The sequence below is a fragment of the Plecotus auritus genome (genome assembly GCF_963455305.1).
Source record: "Plecotus auritus genome assembly, chromosome: 4".
Lineage (NCBI taxonomy): Eukaryota > Metazoa > Chordata > Mammalia > Chiroptera > Vespertilionidae > Plecotus > Plecotus auritus.
Genome location: NC_137775.1, coordinates 135,452,589 through 135,471,868, shown reverse-complemented (window position 1 = coordinate 135,471,868; position 19,280 = coordinate 135,452,589). Strand labels below are relative to the sequence as shown.

Genomic DNA, 19,280 nt, shown 5'->3' with positions numbered 1-19,280 from the left:
ATCTCAGGAGTACCTGTTGACAAATGTAGGCACTTGCATAACCATTGCTAATCAAGATATGGAATAGCGCCAATACTCTAGGAAGTTCTCTCGTGTCCCTTTGCTGTCAACAACCTCCCTCCTGAACCTTTAGCCCCAAGCAAATCTGCCTTCGGCCTCTACAGATTAAATTTAGCTTGTTCCAGGATTTCATATAAAAGAATCGTACAGTACGTACTGCTTGGTATCTGCTGTTTCAGCTGAGTATAAGGTTTTAGAGACTTATTCATGTTGCTGCACTTATCAGTAGGTCTTCGCTTTATAGGAAGGTATCAGGATTTGTTCATCTCCTCTCTAGTTGGTGATATCACGGTTACCTCCAGTTTGAGGCTGTTACAAATACAGCTGTGAACATTGGAATACAAGCCTTTGTGTGGACACAGATACTCATTTCTCTTCGGTACCTGGGGTTGTATGGTAAGGATATGTTTAATTTTTAAGAAGCTGCCAAACTTTTTCCAAAGTAGCAGTGCCATTTTTTTAAAAATATATTTTATTAATTTTTTACAGAGAGGAAGAGAGAGGAGAGGGATAGAGAGCTAGAAACATCGATGAGAGAGAAACATCGATCAGCTGCCTCCTGCACACCCCCTACTGGGGATGTGCCCGCAACCAAGGCACATGCCCCTGACCGGAATCGAACCTGGGACCTTTCAGTCTGCAGGCCGACCCTCTATCCACTGAGCCAAACCAGTTTCGGCGTAGCAGTGCCATTTTACAATCCACCAGAACACAAGAGTTCCAGTTGCTCCACATCCTTGTCAACGCTTGGTGTTGCCAGTCTTCTTACACTTAGCGATTCTGGTGGGTGTGTAACCTCAATGTGGTTTTCATTTGCATTTTTCCTGATGACTGAGAATATTGAGTTTTCATGAACTCATTGGCCATTCGTATATTTCTTTTGTGATTCTGATACCCATAGTCCAGAGACTGTTTTAGAGAAACCCTACCTAAAACATCCATGCCCACAGGGCAATATTTTAAGTGATGATTTAAATGGAAAATCTAAAATATCTCCCAACTTTGTGAAATAGGGTGTTTCAATATACAGAATTTAAAGAGTGACATGAACACCCATATGCTCTCTACCTAGCTCTAACAATTAACATTTTGCCATTTACCCTACTTATGTATATATAAAATTGAACCATTTGAAAATGTTACAGCCATCAACACACATCACCCATAAATACTTCAGCTTGCATCTCAAAATAAGGATATTCTTCTATGTAACTGCAATTCCACCATTAACTTAATTTGGGTCACAGAGATGTGAGAAAATGGTTGCCTGAGGCTTCTGAGGAAAATCGCCTTGCTCTTTAGACACAAAAAGTTTCATCTGGATATAAGGCTCAGTATGGGGCTGTCACATGGAACTCAACCATGGGAGCCAAGGAACCCTTCATTGTTCAAGCCCATTTGAGTTGGATCTTCTGTTACAGGCAGCCAACAGTATCCAGATATAGGAGTGTACTACAGTTGGGACTTTGAGGGCCACTCTTTGACTTCTATATGGCCTCATCTCTTTGATGGGTCCTTGACTGAGAGCCCAGTTCTGAGTCTGAATGCCTTGCTTTCAGCCAAAACCCTACTATGCTGGCCATTAGTTTAGTCTGATCCCAGATGTGCTTGTAGACCCAGAACCTTCGACATCTTGGTTTTTGCTGGTACCTGGAAAAAATGCATGAGCCCCGCTCAACTGTGGTCCCAGCATCCTTCTGCTGGTAGACCCCTACCTGGTCCCCCAATCAGCCTCTGTCATCAAAACCCTGTTCTCTGAGCCCTCCCCAGCATTTCCCAACTTCCCTGAAGCTGGGATTGCTTTTTCTAATTAGAGCAGGCAATGGAAAGAAAAATGAAAACAACTTTGTATTGCCTTATTTATACCCTGGGAAAATCTAAATATCAAGTCAGGTTATAATAAAATCAGGATGTAAACACACCTTTTGTTATTTCAGATAGAAAAAACAGAAAATATTTTTTAAAATATTTGTCAGTTACAGCATATGATGGTGGAGTGAGGTTCTGAAGGGTCTCAGCTGTCAGCCATCAACCTGGAGAGATGTGAGGATGGTCTCAGATTTACACTCTAAATTCAATGAGGCCTGCATTCCTCACACTTAGGGGAACAAATTAAAAATAGTTCTTGAAAGGTGGTCTTAGATAATTATATTCACAGACACTAATTTCATTATTTAATGTATTTTTGTTCCTCAGACTTTCTAGAATCACAAGTGATACCTGTTTAAATCATAGTGGGTATATACAGCTTTTCAATGCAGAAATAGCCTCATTATGTTAGTTATACCATGTTTTTTGTTTTGTTTTGTTTTGTTTTGAATATATTTTATTGATATTTTACAGAGAGGAAGGGAGAGGGATAGAGAGCTAGAAACATCGATGAGAGAGAAACATCGATCAGCTGCCTCCTGCACACCTCCCACTGGGGATGTGCCCGCAACCAAGGTACATGCCCTTGACCGGAATCGAACCAGGGACCCTTCAGTCCGCAGGCCGACGCCCCATCCACTGAGCCAAACCGGTTTCGGCAGTTATACCATGTTTTTATTTCAGTTTGCTGAATGAGAAGAAATACAAAACAAAAACAAATGCAAACTCCAATTTCTTCTGCAGGTCCAGTCTGTCTTGATAGCAGTTGTTACAGACAGCCCTGAAACAGCTGGAATATAGTCGGCAAGGACCCAGGTGGAACAGTTCATCTTGAATCTTCGCAAGTATAATTTGATTTCCTTTGGTGCCTTGCACAGTAAGGCACTATTAATGATATAACAGAATAGAAGAAATGCCCACAGCATAGTTCTAGTGACAATTTACTAAGACAAGTTACAGTTTAATGATGATGGTGGTGATTGTTTCTTTCATTTTACTATTATTTGTTACAATAAGGGTGTAGCCTTTATATTCCACACACACAAAATAAAACAAGAAGTGCTTATGAAAAAGTCCCTGCCCCCACCCCCTTTTCAAAACACCCCGAATGTAGCAATTCAATACAACAGAAAAATCAAGACTTGTTTGATTTCAAATTGTCAATAAAAAAAGCAAAGTATGTAATGCAACAGCTGTTCAACTTTCAACTCTAAAACAAACAAAACTCCCAATATTTAAATTTCTCCAGCACACATTCCAGTATAAATGCTCTGAACTGTAATCAGCTAGTAATTAATGGGAACAGAACCTTAGAAGTTATATTGCTTCCCTAACCCCCTTTCTCTTATAATTAGAGGGTCGGGGGTATTAGGGGATACAAAAGTCAGAGGAAGAAGAATTAAAAAGGAAAATTCCAAAAGCTGCGGTTTGTACTAGAAAGGAAGACAGCATTTTACAAATGCTCAAAAAATCCCAAGGCAAGTTACACAATTCATTCACTATCACTCCTACTTGAAAGAATAAAGACCTCTGCGTCTTTTATAAAACTGTATTTTCAGAACTGTATTACAGGTTCACCAGAAACTCTAGATGTAGTTTAGGCTACATCAGGAAAACAAGTTCAGTTCAGATCAAGTTAGATACTGTATATCTAGCCTAGCTGGATCGGTGTCTGGTACTGCTCCCTGTGTCACCCCAAACAGCTGTAAACTAAACAATAGTATGTAACTCCATAGGAAGCTTAAGGATTGAGGATATGTACACAGCTAATTATATCTCCCCTGCTTCGCGCTCTTCAGAGCTCCTCCTGTCTTCTGATCTGCCATTAGCGCTCTCATAGGACCGCTTCTTATCTTTTCGATCTCTGTCACGAGGTGATCTGTCTCTTGAATTCCTGTCTCTGTCACGTGATGCTAAGTCTTGGTCTCTGAATCTTTCTTTTGAGGATCTGAAAAATATTAATTTAAGGAGCAAAATGTGTTGGGGAACCCAAAATCCAAGAGAAAGAATCGGATAAATATTAAGGTATGACTGCTGAAGACATACAGAATATATCCAAGAAAGACAAGAGTCAGTGTTCTGACAGAAAAGAGCACTACCATATTTGGTAAGGGTCTATCTAAAACAAAGACATGGGTGAAAACAAATAGATAAGGGTGAAAAACCATATTCGAAAATAAGAATTTATAGGACATTCTCATTCTGAGAGGCAATCAAAAAAGCTTCTCCAATTCATAGCAAATGCATTTAACATAAGAATTATAAACAATAACTTAAAAAAGCACAACGTATTATCTTATTTTAAAATATATAATAGAATGTAGATCCCACATAGGATAGAAATCAATGTCTTAAACAGGGGCTCTGCAAACTTTTCTTGCTGTCTGGTCAGAGTAATACTTTAGGTTTTGAGATCACATACAGTCTTCTGTGGTATATTCTTCTTCCTTTTCTTTTTATCAACCCTTTAACAATGTAAAAACCATTCATAGGTTGCTGCCCATACAAAAACAGGCTAGGGGGCCAGATTTGGCCTGCAGACAACTTAGATAAGAAAACTACTCATTTAATGACAAGGTAACCATTATTTTCAAAATCTGCTTTACTCCTCCTGAGTTAGCTCATTCAACCAACAGATAAAAATCAGGATGGAAGACAGAGAAAGACAATCACACTATTATAAATCTTGATTAACCATGACTGTTTCTTTTTTCTTTCTTTTTATAGCAATGGTGGAAATTTATTTAGAAACAAGAACAGACTCCCACGTGGGGAGGGGGAAAGAGTCCCCAACCATGACTGTTTCTTAATACCACCTCTCTATTCCCACACCCAATTTCAACAAAGTAAATAATAACAAAACAAGTTCATATCAGAGATTCAGTCAGTAGAAAAACCAAAGGACATTACGGGATCAGAATTAATATGGAATTTTCTATACTTTCAACATCTAGAATGAATCAGTACCACATATTATGTTTATTTCATTCTTTATATGTGACATAATACTTGTACATAATTATTTCACTTAACCCATGTTCAGAATTTGGATCTGAGGCCTGATTAAGTAATACTTTCAACTTCTATGGCAGGAAAAAACTACTACTATACTCAGTTCTAGAAATATAGTTAAAGAGGATTGAACTAAAAAGGTTGAAAGATAAAGTAATGCCAACTTCGAGCATTCTGTTTAATTAAAGTTTTAATGAGCTTAATTTAAAAGTGATGTGTAAAAAAACACAGTACACATCTGGTTACATTAATCCTATCCATACTTCATGAGAATGGAATATGGATATGACGAGTAAGAGGTCAGTAATAATAACTGAAAATCAACTATGAGATGAGTATCAACTAATGCTTTGTGAGAGATTACAATGCCTATACACTAGCAGTTTCCATTCACTATTTCACTCAAATTACCAATAATCCTAATAAAACAGGTATTCTTACTATCTATCTCTACCTAGTAGATGGGGAAAGAAAGGTAGGATAATTAAATTACTTAGCCCAGGCCACCAAACCCAAGTAGTCGGACTCCAGGGTCTGCACTATATGTCTGAACAGAGTAGGAAGCAGGAAGATGAAAATGGCCCTCATTTACCATGAGTAACTGTTGCAAGGGAAAGGTCACAAACAGAATATGCTTATATCAGAGACCAGTATTTCAGCTGAGGCAGGGGAACAACAAATCATTAAAGACTCTTAACTTAGACTTTTACCTTGAAAATTAAACTCAAATATATAGCAATAACTTATAATAACATTTAGGTTTTAATAGCAACTTTCCAATAATTTTTGGTAAAACAAAGACTATTACTTTGAAAGAGAGTAATTTGAATATGAAGATTAGAAGTGCTCTAGAGAAAAGCAAAACTTTTACAAAAATAATCCTCTTTAGGACATGCTGAAAATTTAGTAGAGGTATCACGTGTATGATGGGAAAATGTCCTATAAAACTTCATAAATGCAGGAAGCATTAAGGACTAGAACAATACGATCTCAGATGAGTAGCCCTTCTATCTCAACCACCATAAAAGAGGTGACAGACACCAGAAACAATGAAAGGTGGGCGGGCTCTCCAGTGAAATTGTCTAGACCCGTGGTGGGCAAACTGCAGCTCGCGAGCCACATGCAGCTCTTTGGCCCCTTGAGTGTGGCTCTTCCACAAAATACCACGGCCTGGGCAAGTCTATTTTGAAGAAGTGGCGTTAGAAGAAGTTTAAGTTTAAAAAATTTGGCTCTCAAAAGAAATTGCAATCGTTGTACTGTTGACATTTGGCTCTGTTGACTAATGAGTTTGCCGACCACTGGTCTAGACCATCCATCAACCAGCAGAATGATTCCCAAAATTTACAGTGCAGTTAAAATTCATAGAGAATTTTTTTAAATGCATTTTTCTGGGCATGGCACTGTGCCTACAGTTTTAAGAATTTGAGATAAGTGGCAAATCACACTATCAGAAACTATCCCTTATATAAATTCCCTGCTCATTCTCTACATTTGCCTGATAATCACTCATCTTTTCCTACCTGGCTTTACCTATTCAAATGATACCCACTTTATTCAAGTTTTATCTACTACCTGAGCCATTTTTTTATTGCTCTGGAATGTCCCACATCTACACTCCTGTATTACTCTAAGACATACAGTTTAGCACTTTGTAATATGCTAGGTTTTATATCAGTCTGTTGTCCAAGATGTTAGTCCTGTGTTCTAACTCACTTGAATAAAGTTGCTCAACTATGTTATATTTGGTATTTTTTACTAGACCTATAATAGAAAGTATACAGTTCTTCCTGATTAAAGTCACCTTAAGAACTTCTTGGTTTGCTAAGAGAGTAGAACTTAAATGTTCTCACCAAAAACAAAAGAGAGAGAAATATGTGAGGTGATGAATGTGCTAATTAACTAATGGTGAAAATGCTTTTGTAATGTATATGTACCTCAAATCACCACAGTGCACACTTTAAATATCTTAGAATTTTATTTGCCAATTATACCTCAATAAAGCTGGGGAGGAAAGACCTACTTGGAACAAATCAAGAATATAATAAATATTGATTGACAGCCTATGAACTAACTCAGCTTGTGAGTGGTTTCAGGGAATGGCCGGTTGGGGATCAAAAAACCCAGAAAGTTTAAACAGCATTCTGTGGATTCTATCATGGTTTTTATGTAGCATAATCCATAGACAATTTAAAACCAGTAAAGACCAGGAACTCAAAAAATCATATGCAAGTTTAAGAAGAGTTGCCAAGGCCCGGGCCAGGGTTGCTCAGTGTTTGAGCATCGACCTATGAACCAGGAGATCGCGCACGGTTGATCCCCAGTGGGGAGCATGCAGGAGGCAGCAGAATGATGATTCTCTCTCATCACTGATGTTACTCTCTCTCCCCCTTTCTCTCTGAAATAAAAAAAAGAGTTATCAAGAAAAAAAAAAAAAACCAACCTAAAGTGTGGCTTATGCTCCATAGAAATGACTAGCTTAAGGACCATCGTGTAACCTGAGACACTTTGGGAGTTTGGTCTATATAGACTGAGTACTAAGGCTTCACCACATTGTTATCCTTTGTCCCGATGAAATTTTCAGGTCCTTAAACTTATTTTACCCTGGGTCTGCACTCCTTGTATCTTGTGAATTTTCATGTCAAGGAAGAAGTCTAACTTCTTGAAGATTCTGAATCTGCCCTGTTAAGCTAACTGTATATAACAATGCATACCTATTGTGCAGATTAAACAACAATATACTAGAATGTGTCTGCTCTGCGGAAGTGCACCAGCTCAAAGAAGTATGGAAAACAATGTCAAACAAAGCTGAACAATTCAATGAAAGGACTGCTCAGAGCCCCTAATTCATCAATACATACAGAAAAAAAAACTCTAAGACTATTGGTACCTAAAATTATTTGCCCATGAAGTACGTCGTCGTCCCCAACCCCACCCCCCGCCAAAAACACACCACGCAGAGAAAAGCATAACCTCTGCACATATTTGTTCCAAATGTCTTACTCTGGCTCATAAGAATATTCTTCCTGAACTACCCATACAATCAGGGGAAAAACTGTTAATACACCCACACACAAATGTGTACATATTACCAGATGCAAGTTTCAAACCAATAGTATTCCAATTCTAAACCATAAAGGTAGTTCCATGTCCTCTTATGGACACCTCAGTACCTCCTCCTGGATCGCTCTCTGCTTCTGTCTCTAGAACTGTGCCCACTTCTCTGGTGGCTGCGGCTGCGACTTCGGCTGCTAGAGCGAGATCTGTGGCGATGGCGCTTCTCTCGAGATTTAGACCGAGTTCTCCTCTTCCGTTCTCGTGACATGGAGCGAGATCGATGTCGGCGATGCTCTCTGGACCTGGATCTACAAAAAACGTTTGATTTACTTTTTAGCTTTGTCAACACTACACTGCTCATTGACTAAAACCTCCCTTTAAACAGAAACTATCCCTTAGTAGCTTTGCTTAATGCCAATTCTATTCAACTAAATCCACACTAAAACTGCTGGTACCTATATAATAAAAGGCTAATATGCAAATCGACTGAACCCCAGAACGACCAGTTGCTATGACGCACACAGAGGTCAATCAATAGTGTATAAATTTACATCAGGAATATAAAAAAAGGAAGGACACCAATCTATATCACTACTACACATCAGGGATTGTATTATCTAATGCTTTATGGAATGAATTTCATTTAAACTTCTAAGACTTTTAGTACACTTTAGATAAAGCATGTACCTGATGGACATGGATAGAAGGGAGGAGAGACATGAAAAAAATATTGTTTAGAATAAGCTTCAGCTCTCTGGATTAGAGAGGTTTTGTATGACCACTGAAATTTGGCCCAGCCAAAGTGGCTCAGTGGTTGAGCGTTGACCTATGAACCAGGGGGTCATGGTTCAATTCCTGTTCAGTGCACACACTCAGGTTGCGGACTCGATCCCCAGTTGGGAGCATGCAGAAGGCAGCCAATCAATGATTCTCTCTCATCATTGATGTTTCTCTCTCTCCCTCTCCATTCCTCTCTGAAATCAATAAATAAAAATATATTTTAAAAAAAGAAAAGTTTGAATGTCCACAATATGCCTAGTCACAGTATAATCCAAACAGAATAAGAAGAATAAGACAGCCCGTCTAGTGTGGCTCTGTGGCTTAGCATCAACCTATGAATCAGATCATGGTTGGATTCCTGGTCAGAGCACATGCCCAGATTGTAGGCTCAATTCCCAGTAAGGAGGCATGCAGTAGGCAGCCTATTGATTCTCATCATTGATTTCTCTCTCTCTCTCCCTCTACCTTCTTTCTGAAATCAATAAAAACACATTTTTTTTTTTTAAAAAAAGAAGCAGCTAGAAGGAAAAACACTTCTGTAGTCTCCACTTGGTCACAAAACTAACTTGTGTATTGTGTGTGGTAAGGGGATGGCATATGCGGAAGACAGAACTGAGGGAAAACAATGAGAAATAAAGGTATGAAACTTTGTTAGAAGAGTCACTTAATATGATAGTACAAAAGCACATTATTCAGGTGTTACATGTGCAAACTGATTTTATTTTCCAATGATTAATTTGTTAAGTGAACTTTAAAAGCATTTAGTGTATGTCAACATTATGGTCAAAGAAAGGCACATACTGTGGACATAACCATAATTGAACAGAATATTTCACACTTGAAAAAAACATTTCTGACCCTGTCCAGTGTGGCTCAGTCGGTTGGGCATTCTCTCAAGTACCTAGAGGTTGCTGGTTCAATTCCTGGTCAGGGCACATGCCCAGGTTTTGGGCTCTATCCCCCAAAGGGGCGTGTAGAGGTAGCCAATCGATGTTCCACTTTTACATTGTTTTTCTCTTTCTCCCTTCCCTTCCTCTCTCTCTAAAAATCAATAAAAATATTTGTATTTCGTTTTTATTGATTTCGAAAAAAGGGAGAGGGAACGAGAGATGGAAAAATTAATGATGAGAATCATTGACTGGCTGCCTGTTACACACCCCTTAGTGGGGATTGAGCTCACAACTTGGGCCAGGAATCAAACCATGACTTCCCCATTTGTAGGCCAAGGCTCAACCACTGCCCAACACCAGCTAGGCAATAAAAAAAGATTTTAAAAAATATTTCTGATATGAAGCAGGGGGAGCCCTAGGCGGTTTGACTCAGTGGATAGAGAGTCAGCCTGCAGACTGAAGGGTCACAGATTCGATTCCGGTAAAGGGCATGTACTCTGGTTGGGGCACCTTTGGGAGGCAACCATTTAATGTCCTTCTCTCACATTGATGTTTTCCTCTCTGTCTCTTCCCTCTCCTACTCTCTCTAAAAATCAATGGGAAAATATCCTCAGGTGAGGTTTAACAAAACAAAACAAAATCATTTTTTACTATCCATACTTCTTTGAGCTGGTGCACTTCCACAGAGCAGACACATTCTAGTACATTGTTGTTTAATCTGCACAACAGGTATGCATTGTTATATACAGTTAGCTTGACAGGGCAGATTAAAAATCTTCAAGAAGTTAGACTTCTTCCTTGACATGAATATTCACAAGATACAATTTTATGCAGGAGGAAAGAGCATAAAATTCATTCAATACAAGTTTTGCCAAATGATATTTTGGTTAATCACTCATTTTGAGCTATTATAATAAATCCATTTCTTTCAATGTATTACTTCATTTATCTTTTTAAAATTATCCATCATTCAAAAAATATTTACTGGATGCCTACTGCACCGTTCTTGGTACTAAGAAGATTGTGCTGCAATTACACGGTTGGGCAAGAGTGGGTTTATAGTTGTGAGTAAGGGAAACACAAGAGTTTATTCTTGTATTTTTACTTATTTATTACTGTCTTTTCTACACAAACAACTGTTAAACCTACTTTTGACCAACCAACCCATATATGTATTCCAGATATGTGGGCAATAAATAAAAATAGGTCAGGTAGTAAAAAAAGAAATGGAGTATCTTTCGAGGACTTAAACAGAGCTGACATAATTTATTTCACTTATACAAATAATTTAAATATTTTTTTCAACAAAGGTAACCAGCTTGCATTAACCAACCAATAAACAGAATAGTATCATCATTTAATGCTTATACTTCTATTTTGGATTTGAGAAACTCACAATATAAATTAGCTAACCCAACTGGTCCTCTTTATTTACTAACGTCTTAGTTTTTTAGTGTTTTAAGCAGAAAAATAACTGAAAGGTTGGGGGCATCTAAAAAATGTAAGGTTTTGCTTTTTTTTTTTAAAAAAAAAAATACATTTTTACTGATTTCAGAGAGAAAGCGAGGGAGATATAGAAACACCAATGATGAGAGAAAATCATTGATCGGCTGCCTCCTGCATGTCCCCTACTAGGGATCGAGCCTGTAACCCAGGCATGTGCCCTTGACCAAAATCGAACCCGGGACCCTTCAGTCTGCAGGCCGACGCTCTATCCACTGGGCCAAACCAGCTAGGGCAGGTTTTTCTTTCATAAAGACAAATGCTCCCATTTAGAGGGAAAAGTTCTCGGGAAATAGTTACTCAATACAGTTAAGAGTACTTAGAATGTTTTAAAAAAAAAAAATGTCATCCAAACAAGAGGAATACTAGGATTTCAAAAAGAATGAGAAAGGGCATTCTAGGTGGGAATAAATTCATGAGAAAGAGTCAAGGATAAGAATGAGAACGGCAAGTGAAGAATTAAGAACGATAAAGCTCACCATGTTTTCCCACCTTTCTCAGAAAACAATTACCAGTAGCTAGTAAAAATTGTAAAGAAAGGCTTCAAAAAGCCCCCAAATATGAAATCCGTAAGTCAAAGAAAAGTGTTATCATGTCCTTTTCCTCTTTAAGGCTGTAAGTGCCCCTTTCAAGCTTTTTGTGATCAGTTACCAAGGGTAAGTACTAACTCATATAAAGTCAAGATGGAGGCATAAACTAAACATTTTATTTTTAATATGTTTTTATTGATTTTTGAGAGAGAGAGAGAGAAAGGGAAGAGGAGAGAGAAAGAAAAACACTGATATGAGGAACAGCGATCAGCTGCTTCCCGTTTGCACTTTGACAGGGCATTTTCGTATGTGCCCTGACCAGTAATCCAAATGGTAACCTTTCAGTGCACAGTACACACTGGCCAGGGCGAAACTAAACATTTTAGTTTCCCTTACTAATCCACTATGAACCTCGCATTCAAAAATGTATCCAGCCCTAACCGGTTTCGCTCAGTGGATAGAGCGTCGGCCTGCAGACTCAAGGGTCCCAGGTGCAATTCCGGTCAAGGGAATGTACTTTGGTTGTGGGCACATCCCCAGTGGGGGGTGTGCAGGAGGCAGCTGATTAATGTTTCTCTCTCATCGATGTTTCTAACTCTCTCTCCCTCTCCCTTCTTCTCTGTAAAATATCAATAAAATATGTTTAAAAAAAAGTATCCCATTATTTAACCTACTTACATTTTCAATAGGTGCATCTCTTAGAATGTTTCTTAGATGCACCACCCAAATTTATTAAAAAAAAAAAAAAAATCCTGTCACATATTTACCCTGAGTTTCTAAAGGAGATTTTAAAGAAATACTCTGGCCCTAGCTGGTTTAGCTCAGTGGATAGAGCATTAGCCTGCAGACTGAAGCGTCCGTCCCGGTTTCAATCCTGGTCAAGGGCACATGCCCGGGTTGCAGGCTTGATCCCCAGGAGGCAGCCAATAAATGATTCTCTCTCATCATTGGTGTCTCTCTCTCTCTCTCTCTCTCTCTCTCTCTCTCTCTCCCTTCCTCTCTGAAATCAATAAAATTTTAAAAATAATTTTAAAAAGTAAGCTAACTTTGCTTTTTTAAAAAAAAGTGCACACAAATGCCAATTAAAAAAAAGAAAGAAATACTCTAGCCCAGCCAGTGTGGTTCCATGGTTGAAAGTTGACCTATGAACCTGGTGGCTGATCCCCAGTAGGGTGGATGCAGGAGGCAGCCACCAATTTATGATTCTGATCACTGATTTTTCTATCTCTCCCTTCCTCTCTGAAATCAACAAAAATTTTAAAAAATAGCCGAAACCGGTTTGGCTCAGTGGAAAAGAGCGTCGGCCTGTGGACTGAAGGGTCCCAGGTTCGATTCCGGTCAAGGACATGTACCTTGGTTGCAGGCACATCTCCAAGGGGAGGTGTGCAGGAGGCAGCTGATCGATGTTTCTCTCTCATCGATGTTTCTAGCTCTCTATCCCTCTCCCTTCCTCTCTGTAAAATATCAATAAAATATATTTTTTAAAAAAAATTTTTTTTTAAATAAAAAAATATTCTGAAATGTTTTAAGTTTTCCCCGTAACTCCAGGGCACTGTTTATATAATTTTACTTTGATAAAACTAAACTATAGTGCATGGGTATCTTCTGAACAGTTTCTTCTTAAAAGATATTGCTTGAACTTGAACTACAAAAATATTAAGTGTACTAATCTATTAATTCTCATTCATTTTTAAAAGGCATTTTATCTATAACACCCATATTTGAAAAAAAACAGCTTCACTACCTAACTTGTATTATACCTACCTTTTGGGATTCTTGCTATGTGATCGAGACCTAAAAAACAAAACAAAACAAAACAATCTATTTTTTAGAAAAGTAACTATAAATGAGAAGAAGTACGCTGGGCTGTTAAAAAAAATTACATTCTTTCTGATTTGTAATTTTTATATTAACTTTATAAATATAAGGCATGTGTATGCACAGAAACATTTCCAAAATACACCTCAAACTCTACAGACTTCCCCACCTTGGCATATGAATTCTCTTAACTAAGAAACCTGGTTCTTAACACAGTACATCACAACTCACTAATTCTCCAGAAACCACTTACTTTCCAACCCTGGAAAAATTCTTTGGTATTTGTATCTGTCATTTCTTCCTTCCCTCTGGGAACAGAGTAAAATTTCTATGATCTGAGTTGCATACACTTTGGATCTGCAAACTCATATTATAATCCCTAGAACACCCAAATCAATCTTACAACGTTTTCCCTCCCTCCTTTCCTCCCTTCCTTTCTGCTCACCCAAGGATATGTTTTATTGATTTTTGAGAGAGAGAGGAAGGGGTAGAGAAAGAGAGAGAAATATCAATGTGAAAGAAACACTGATCAGCTGCCTCCTGCATGCACCCCAACTGGGGATTGAACTGGAAACCTTTTGGTATACAAGATGACACTCCAACCAACTGAGCCACCAGGCCAGGGGGCACAACATGTTTAACATGACACTTACATAAAACTCTCTTACATTTCCTAGCACACAAGTAACACTCAATAAATAGTAATAGCCAATATTATAGTTTTTTTTTTTTAAATATTTTATTGATATTTTACAGAGAGGAAGGGAGAGGGATAGAGAGCTAGAAACATCGATGAGAGAGAAACATCGATCAGCTGCCTCCTGCACACCTCCCACTGGGGATGTGCCCGCAACCAAGGTACATGCCCTTGACCGGAATCGAACCCGGGACCCTCCAGTCCGCAGGCCGACGCTCTATCCACTGAGCCAAACCGGTTTCGGCCAATATTATAGTTTTTTTGTGGAGACTATATAGATGGTTGAAGCATGGCTTTGGAATGAGCCTGGTGTTTCAACTCTGGTTCCACCACTCACCATCTGTGTGACCTTGGCAGACATATGTATTCCCCTCGGCTTAGTATGTCATTTGTATAAGAGGGATAGTAATATCAATTTCACAGGGGAATTGTAAGGATTAGATGAACTGCTAGAGATAAATTCTTAGCACAGTGCCTGGAAAATAGCACTTGGTAAGTAATAGTAATTTTTACCATTACCTTTTTCAGTATCATAGCTGGAATCCCATCCTGTGTAATTTTGAACTTATTTGCAGTTTCCTCATCTTCCATACTTAGCTATAATACTTAAGTTCACATACAGATTAAAATTTTTAAAAAAAGCATTACTGAAATACATTGCATTTATAATTATTGTTTAAAAGAATTTGTCAAGTGGCAACAGAAAAGATGCAATGTACTTTCTTGTCATCTACAAATGTGAAAACGTAGTTCTGCAAAGAATATTTTTTTCTCATTTGATTTACCTCAGTTGAATCATTTATATTAGTGGCACTACATTCAGTTGAATTTTAAGTTAAACTGAGATTTCTAATGCCATTTATATTGTTTTAAATATTACAATATTGGGCAATATCACCATCTGAGCACACAAAAGAGAATAGAGCTAAAGCTCTGAGGTGAAATTTTTGGTAAATGAAGAACATATTCATCAGTGGAGGAATGACAGCACTTCCCCACAGAGGAAGATGGCCCAGCCAGCATGGCTCAGTGGCTTAGTGTCGACCTATGAACCAGGAGGTCACGGTTTGATTCTCAGGCACAGCACATGCCCGGGGTTGCGGCTCGATCACAAGTAGGGGATACAGGAGACATCCAATCAATGATTCTCTCTCATCATTGATGTTTCTTTTCTATCTCTTTCCCTCTCTGAACTCAATAAAAATATTTAAAAAAAAAAAAAGCAGCTCAGAGGAAGTTGGCATGACCTATACATATTATCAAGGGTAAGGCATTTAAATTTCAGAGATGTGTAATACAATTAAGGGAATACTATAAATTAGAACTACAGGTGAACTATTTGTGGCATACCTGCCCATCCTAAAATTGTTGAAGTTATGAACAAGACATACAAAGAATGTTGCCACCAGAGTTCCAAGCAATTTGTTGATAATGAATAAAAGTAACCCAGAACATTTAAACATTGTAAATATGAAGAGTTATATGATTCTATCAACCAATACCAATATAAAAATAACTATTAATACCAATTAAAAATAATTTATCTATTTTTAAATTAATAAACATTTTTTAAGTTTATAGCTCCTAGAATTGAGTGTAGAATGAAAGTAAATTTAATCAATAAAACAAAAAATCCAAACCTTTTATCAAGCATAAAATACATCATAAAAATAGTTCCATGCCAAACTGGTACAAATCTATCCCATCATGAAAATCAGGGGGTTGGAAAAGAGCTTTTTTATATAGCTTACAAAACAAAGATGTGACTCTCTCTCTATTACCTATTCAATACACTTTGAAGGAAAAAAGGACCTTGACTTTAATGGCCATTACATTAACATACTTGCACAAACATTGTTTTGCATGGTAGCATTTTAAAGAGTAAACAAAAATTTCCCATGTCTACATTTGTTAACATCTAAAATCTTATACCACTCACATCTCAAATTAGAAACAAGGATTTTCAACTTCAAATACTTGGACTATTCAATTCATTACTCCATACCTCCTCAACTTTTCCCTTTCTTCTCTCTCCCTTTCTTCTCTTCGCTTCAGGCGTTCCTGGTTTCTTTTCTCCTGCTTCTCAGCTACAACTCTCTTAAAAAAACAAAACAAAAAAACAACTAAGTTTAAATAGTAATAAATGAGAAGCATTATTTATTGGGTCCATTCTTAATAAGCATTATCCTAAACTTTAGGCAGATCTGGTTTCCAATATTGTACAAGTAACATCAAAATCTGCTAATAATTCAATTTTTTTAAAAAATATATTTTATTAATTTCTTACAGAGAAAGGGAGAGGGATAGAGAGTTAGAAACATCGATGAGAGAGAAACATCGATCAGCTGCCTCCTGCACACTCCCTACTGGGTATGTGCCCGCAACCAAGGTACATGCCCTTGACCAGAATCGCACTTGGGACCCTTGAGTCTGCAGGCTGACGCTCTATCCACTGAGCCAAACTGGTTAGGGCAACAATTCAATTTTGGTAAGTAAAATCATTAGACTTAAAAGTCTGGTTTCTAAAATCTTTCCTCTTTTTGTAAAATTTACAAAATTTCATGGTCCTCCATGACTTCTATTTTTTTTTTAAATTTACTTATTTTTAGAAAGAGAAAGGTGGGGGGAGGGGGAGGGGGAGAGGGGGAGAGAGGAAGGGAGGGAGGGAGGGAGGGAGAGAGGGAGGGAGGGAGGGAGAGAGGGAGAGAGGGGAGAGAGGGAGAAACACTGATATGTTGTTCCACTATTTGTGCATTCTGGTTGCTTATCGTATATACCCTGACCAGGGATCGAACTCTCACCTTGACGTATCAGGATGACACTCTAACAGAGCTACCAAGCTAGGGCCTTCATGACTTCTTAATATTTGAAAATTAGTTCTATACATTTTTTCTCCTCTGAATACTCTCTGGCATTATTTTGTATTTTTTAAAAGAAATCAACCATTATAAATCACAAGTTCCCATGCTCAATGATTTCCAATATAGAAATGTTTTCTGTCACTTCCAATACCATCCTGATGCTGCTGTTTTAAAAACAGTAAAATGCTAAACTGTTCTGTTGCTAGGTCTATCTGCAAAGACTCCCAAGTAGGTACCATTTGCTATACTGAAACTCATTTTATCATTTTTTTTAAACTTACCTGAACGAGATATCTTAGCTACTTAGAATACAGAGAGCACACTATTAACTACAATATTCATCCACTCTGTTTATGTTTGCCTCCTCAGAAATACCTTTTCTGTTTGCTTATCATCTCAAAAGAACTCAGCAGATGAGTAAGAACTTGTTGCCTTTCTCAGAATAGCTTATTTGATAGTGATTGTCCTTTTTTAAAAAAATAGATTTCATTCTAACTCCTTTCTGAAATGGGGGCAGGAGTGTAAAATAAAACTAGAGGTCCTATCAGCTTGCTATATAGTGAAGAACTGCAAAATATTTCAACTAAATATTTGGTTCATTTTCTCAAACTTCCTTTAGAGTAAATATTATATTATTTTATAGAAAAAAAAGAGAAAAACTTAGGGGACTTTGTATAAAAGAATTAGTTTAAAACCAGTTTGCAATATTTCTACTCCATCATATTCAACTACTACCTCCAAGAATAGGGGAATAGTATTTAAAGGTCTGTCTCTCAAACATTATCCATTAAACCAGCTGGTATCTCCATTTGAAATCCTACACTATTCAGTATGAATTGTGAAAGAGACTCACAGTCAAGATTACTATACGAAAAGACAACTAATACAGATCAAAAGAATGAATGGTTAAATTAGATAAAGTGATATTAATTTAACAATATACCTTTAATTCTTCAAGCTTCTCTCTTATTTCAATAAATCCCAGGTGCAGTTTACCCCCAAAATGATCAGCCAGTCGTCTGTCATTATCATGAAGACCTAAATAAGCAGAGCAGACTTCACAGACTCGAAGTTTCTGCTGTTGGAAACTGGAAGCTGGCATAGAATTCCGATACACTTCCTAGACAAAAGTGAAAAACAATGTTCACATAAACTTCAATGAACATCATACAATCAAACAAAATACACTTTTCTAAAGAACAAAATGTTTTCTAATGAACACACAAAAGCATGGCTATTTTGTCATGAAAATTCTAGATTCTCCATAACCCCTCATCCTCTGTCTCAGGACCTCTTCACTGGGAATAAAAAAAATTGGAGCCCCAAATACTTTTTACCAAGAACTACTATATCTACCATGATACAGAACACAACTTTGTGAAAGTTTTTCTCAATGTCCTGTTTTCTATAATTTTTGTTAAAAATGAGATGTAGCAACCCCAAAACTATTTATCAGTGAAGGATCAAGGAAGTAGAAGTCGCACATGCTTGCAGAGAAGGCATGCACGTCTTCTATATCATTACAGCTTCCTTCCACTGCCTTCTTTCTTACACATCCCTTTGGAAATGAGGATGGGGCATACAAATAATAAATTTCATAAAAGTAATAGTTTATAAGACAAGAGATGAAAAATGCCTTACTGAAATTTAGATATCTTATACCCAACCATTTTATATTGTTCAATAATGAAATAATTAATACTAGTAGGTTTGTATATCCACTGTATCCTTTTTTCCTTATTGACAGAATTCTGCTCTTTGTTTTTAGCATACACACTTAAAAACATTTCCAAGCTTCTGTGTAGCTTTGACTAAGGAGATATAGATATAAGTGGACATGGCTGGATAAAATCTATTGAAAAGTTCTTTAAAAGGGAGTCAATACATTCGGACAAAAGTAACCAATAACCTGTGAATCAAAAAGTGATGGGAAACAGAATACTTACCGTTTCCAAGTGTCAATACCAAACACTAACATAGTAACATCACAGTTATAGGACAAACCACTAACATGTGCCTTCTGACAGGATGTAACATAACTTTAGTGATATTCCTGACAAAAATCTAACAAAAATCAGACAAACCCAAACTGAAGGACATTTTACAAAACAAATATGTGATCATCTCATCTCTACAGTAAAAACTAATCTCTTGAGCTTCTTGCATATTTTCCATTTTGTTTAGTGTAATACCATAAACATTAATT

The 19,280-nt window shown here is 37.4% G+C and overlaps 1 protein-coding gene across 11 annotated transcripts in view; it reads right to left on the bottom strand.

Annotated features, from left to right (window-relative positions):
- Nucleotides 1-2,391: 2,391 nt before the first annotated feature.
- The window catches only part of LOC308246914 (putative RNA-binding protein Luc7-like 2), a 64,984-nt gene continuing 48,095 nt past the window's right edge, over nt 2,392-19,280 (bottom strand). For 7 of the 11 annotated variants that reach the window (XM_080665260.1, XM_080665268.1, XM_080665264.1 and 4 more), the window contains 5 exons: nt 18,018-18,194; nt 16,219-16,310; nt 13,463-13,492; nt 8,112-8,303; nt 2,392-3,877 (listed from right to left, as the gene is read on the bottom strand). In XM_080665260.1, coding sequence (XP_080521386.1) covers nt 3,700-3,877; nt 8,112-8,303; nt 13,463-13,492; nt 16,219-16,310; nt 18,018-18,194 — 669 coding nt within the window. In that variant the 3' untranslated portion in view covers nt 2,392-3,699. The remainder of the gene's footprint in view (nt 3,878-8,111; nt 8,304-13,462; nt 13,493-16,218; nt 16,311-18,017; nt 18,195-19,280) is intronic. The other 4 variants (XM_080665267.1, XM_080665261.1, XM_080665263.1 and 1 more) reach the window with 1 other exon arrangement.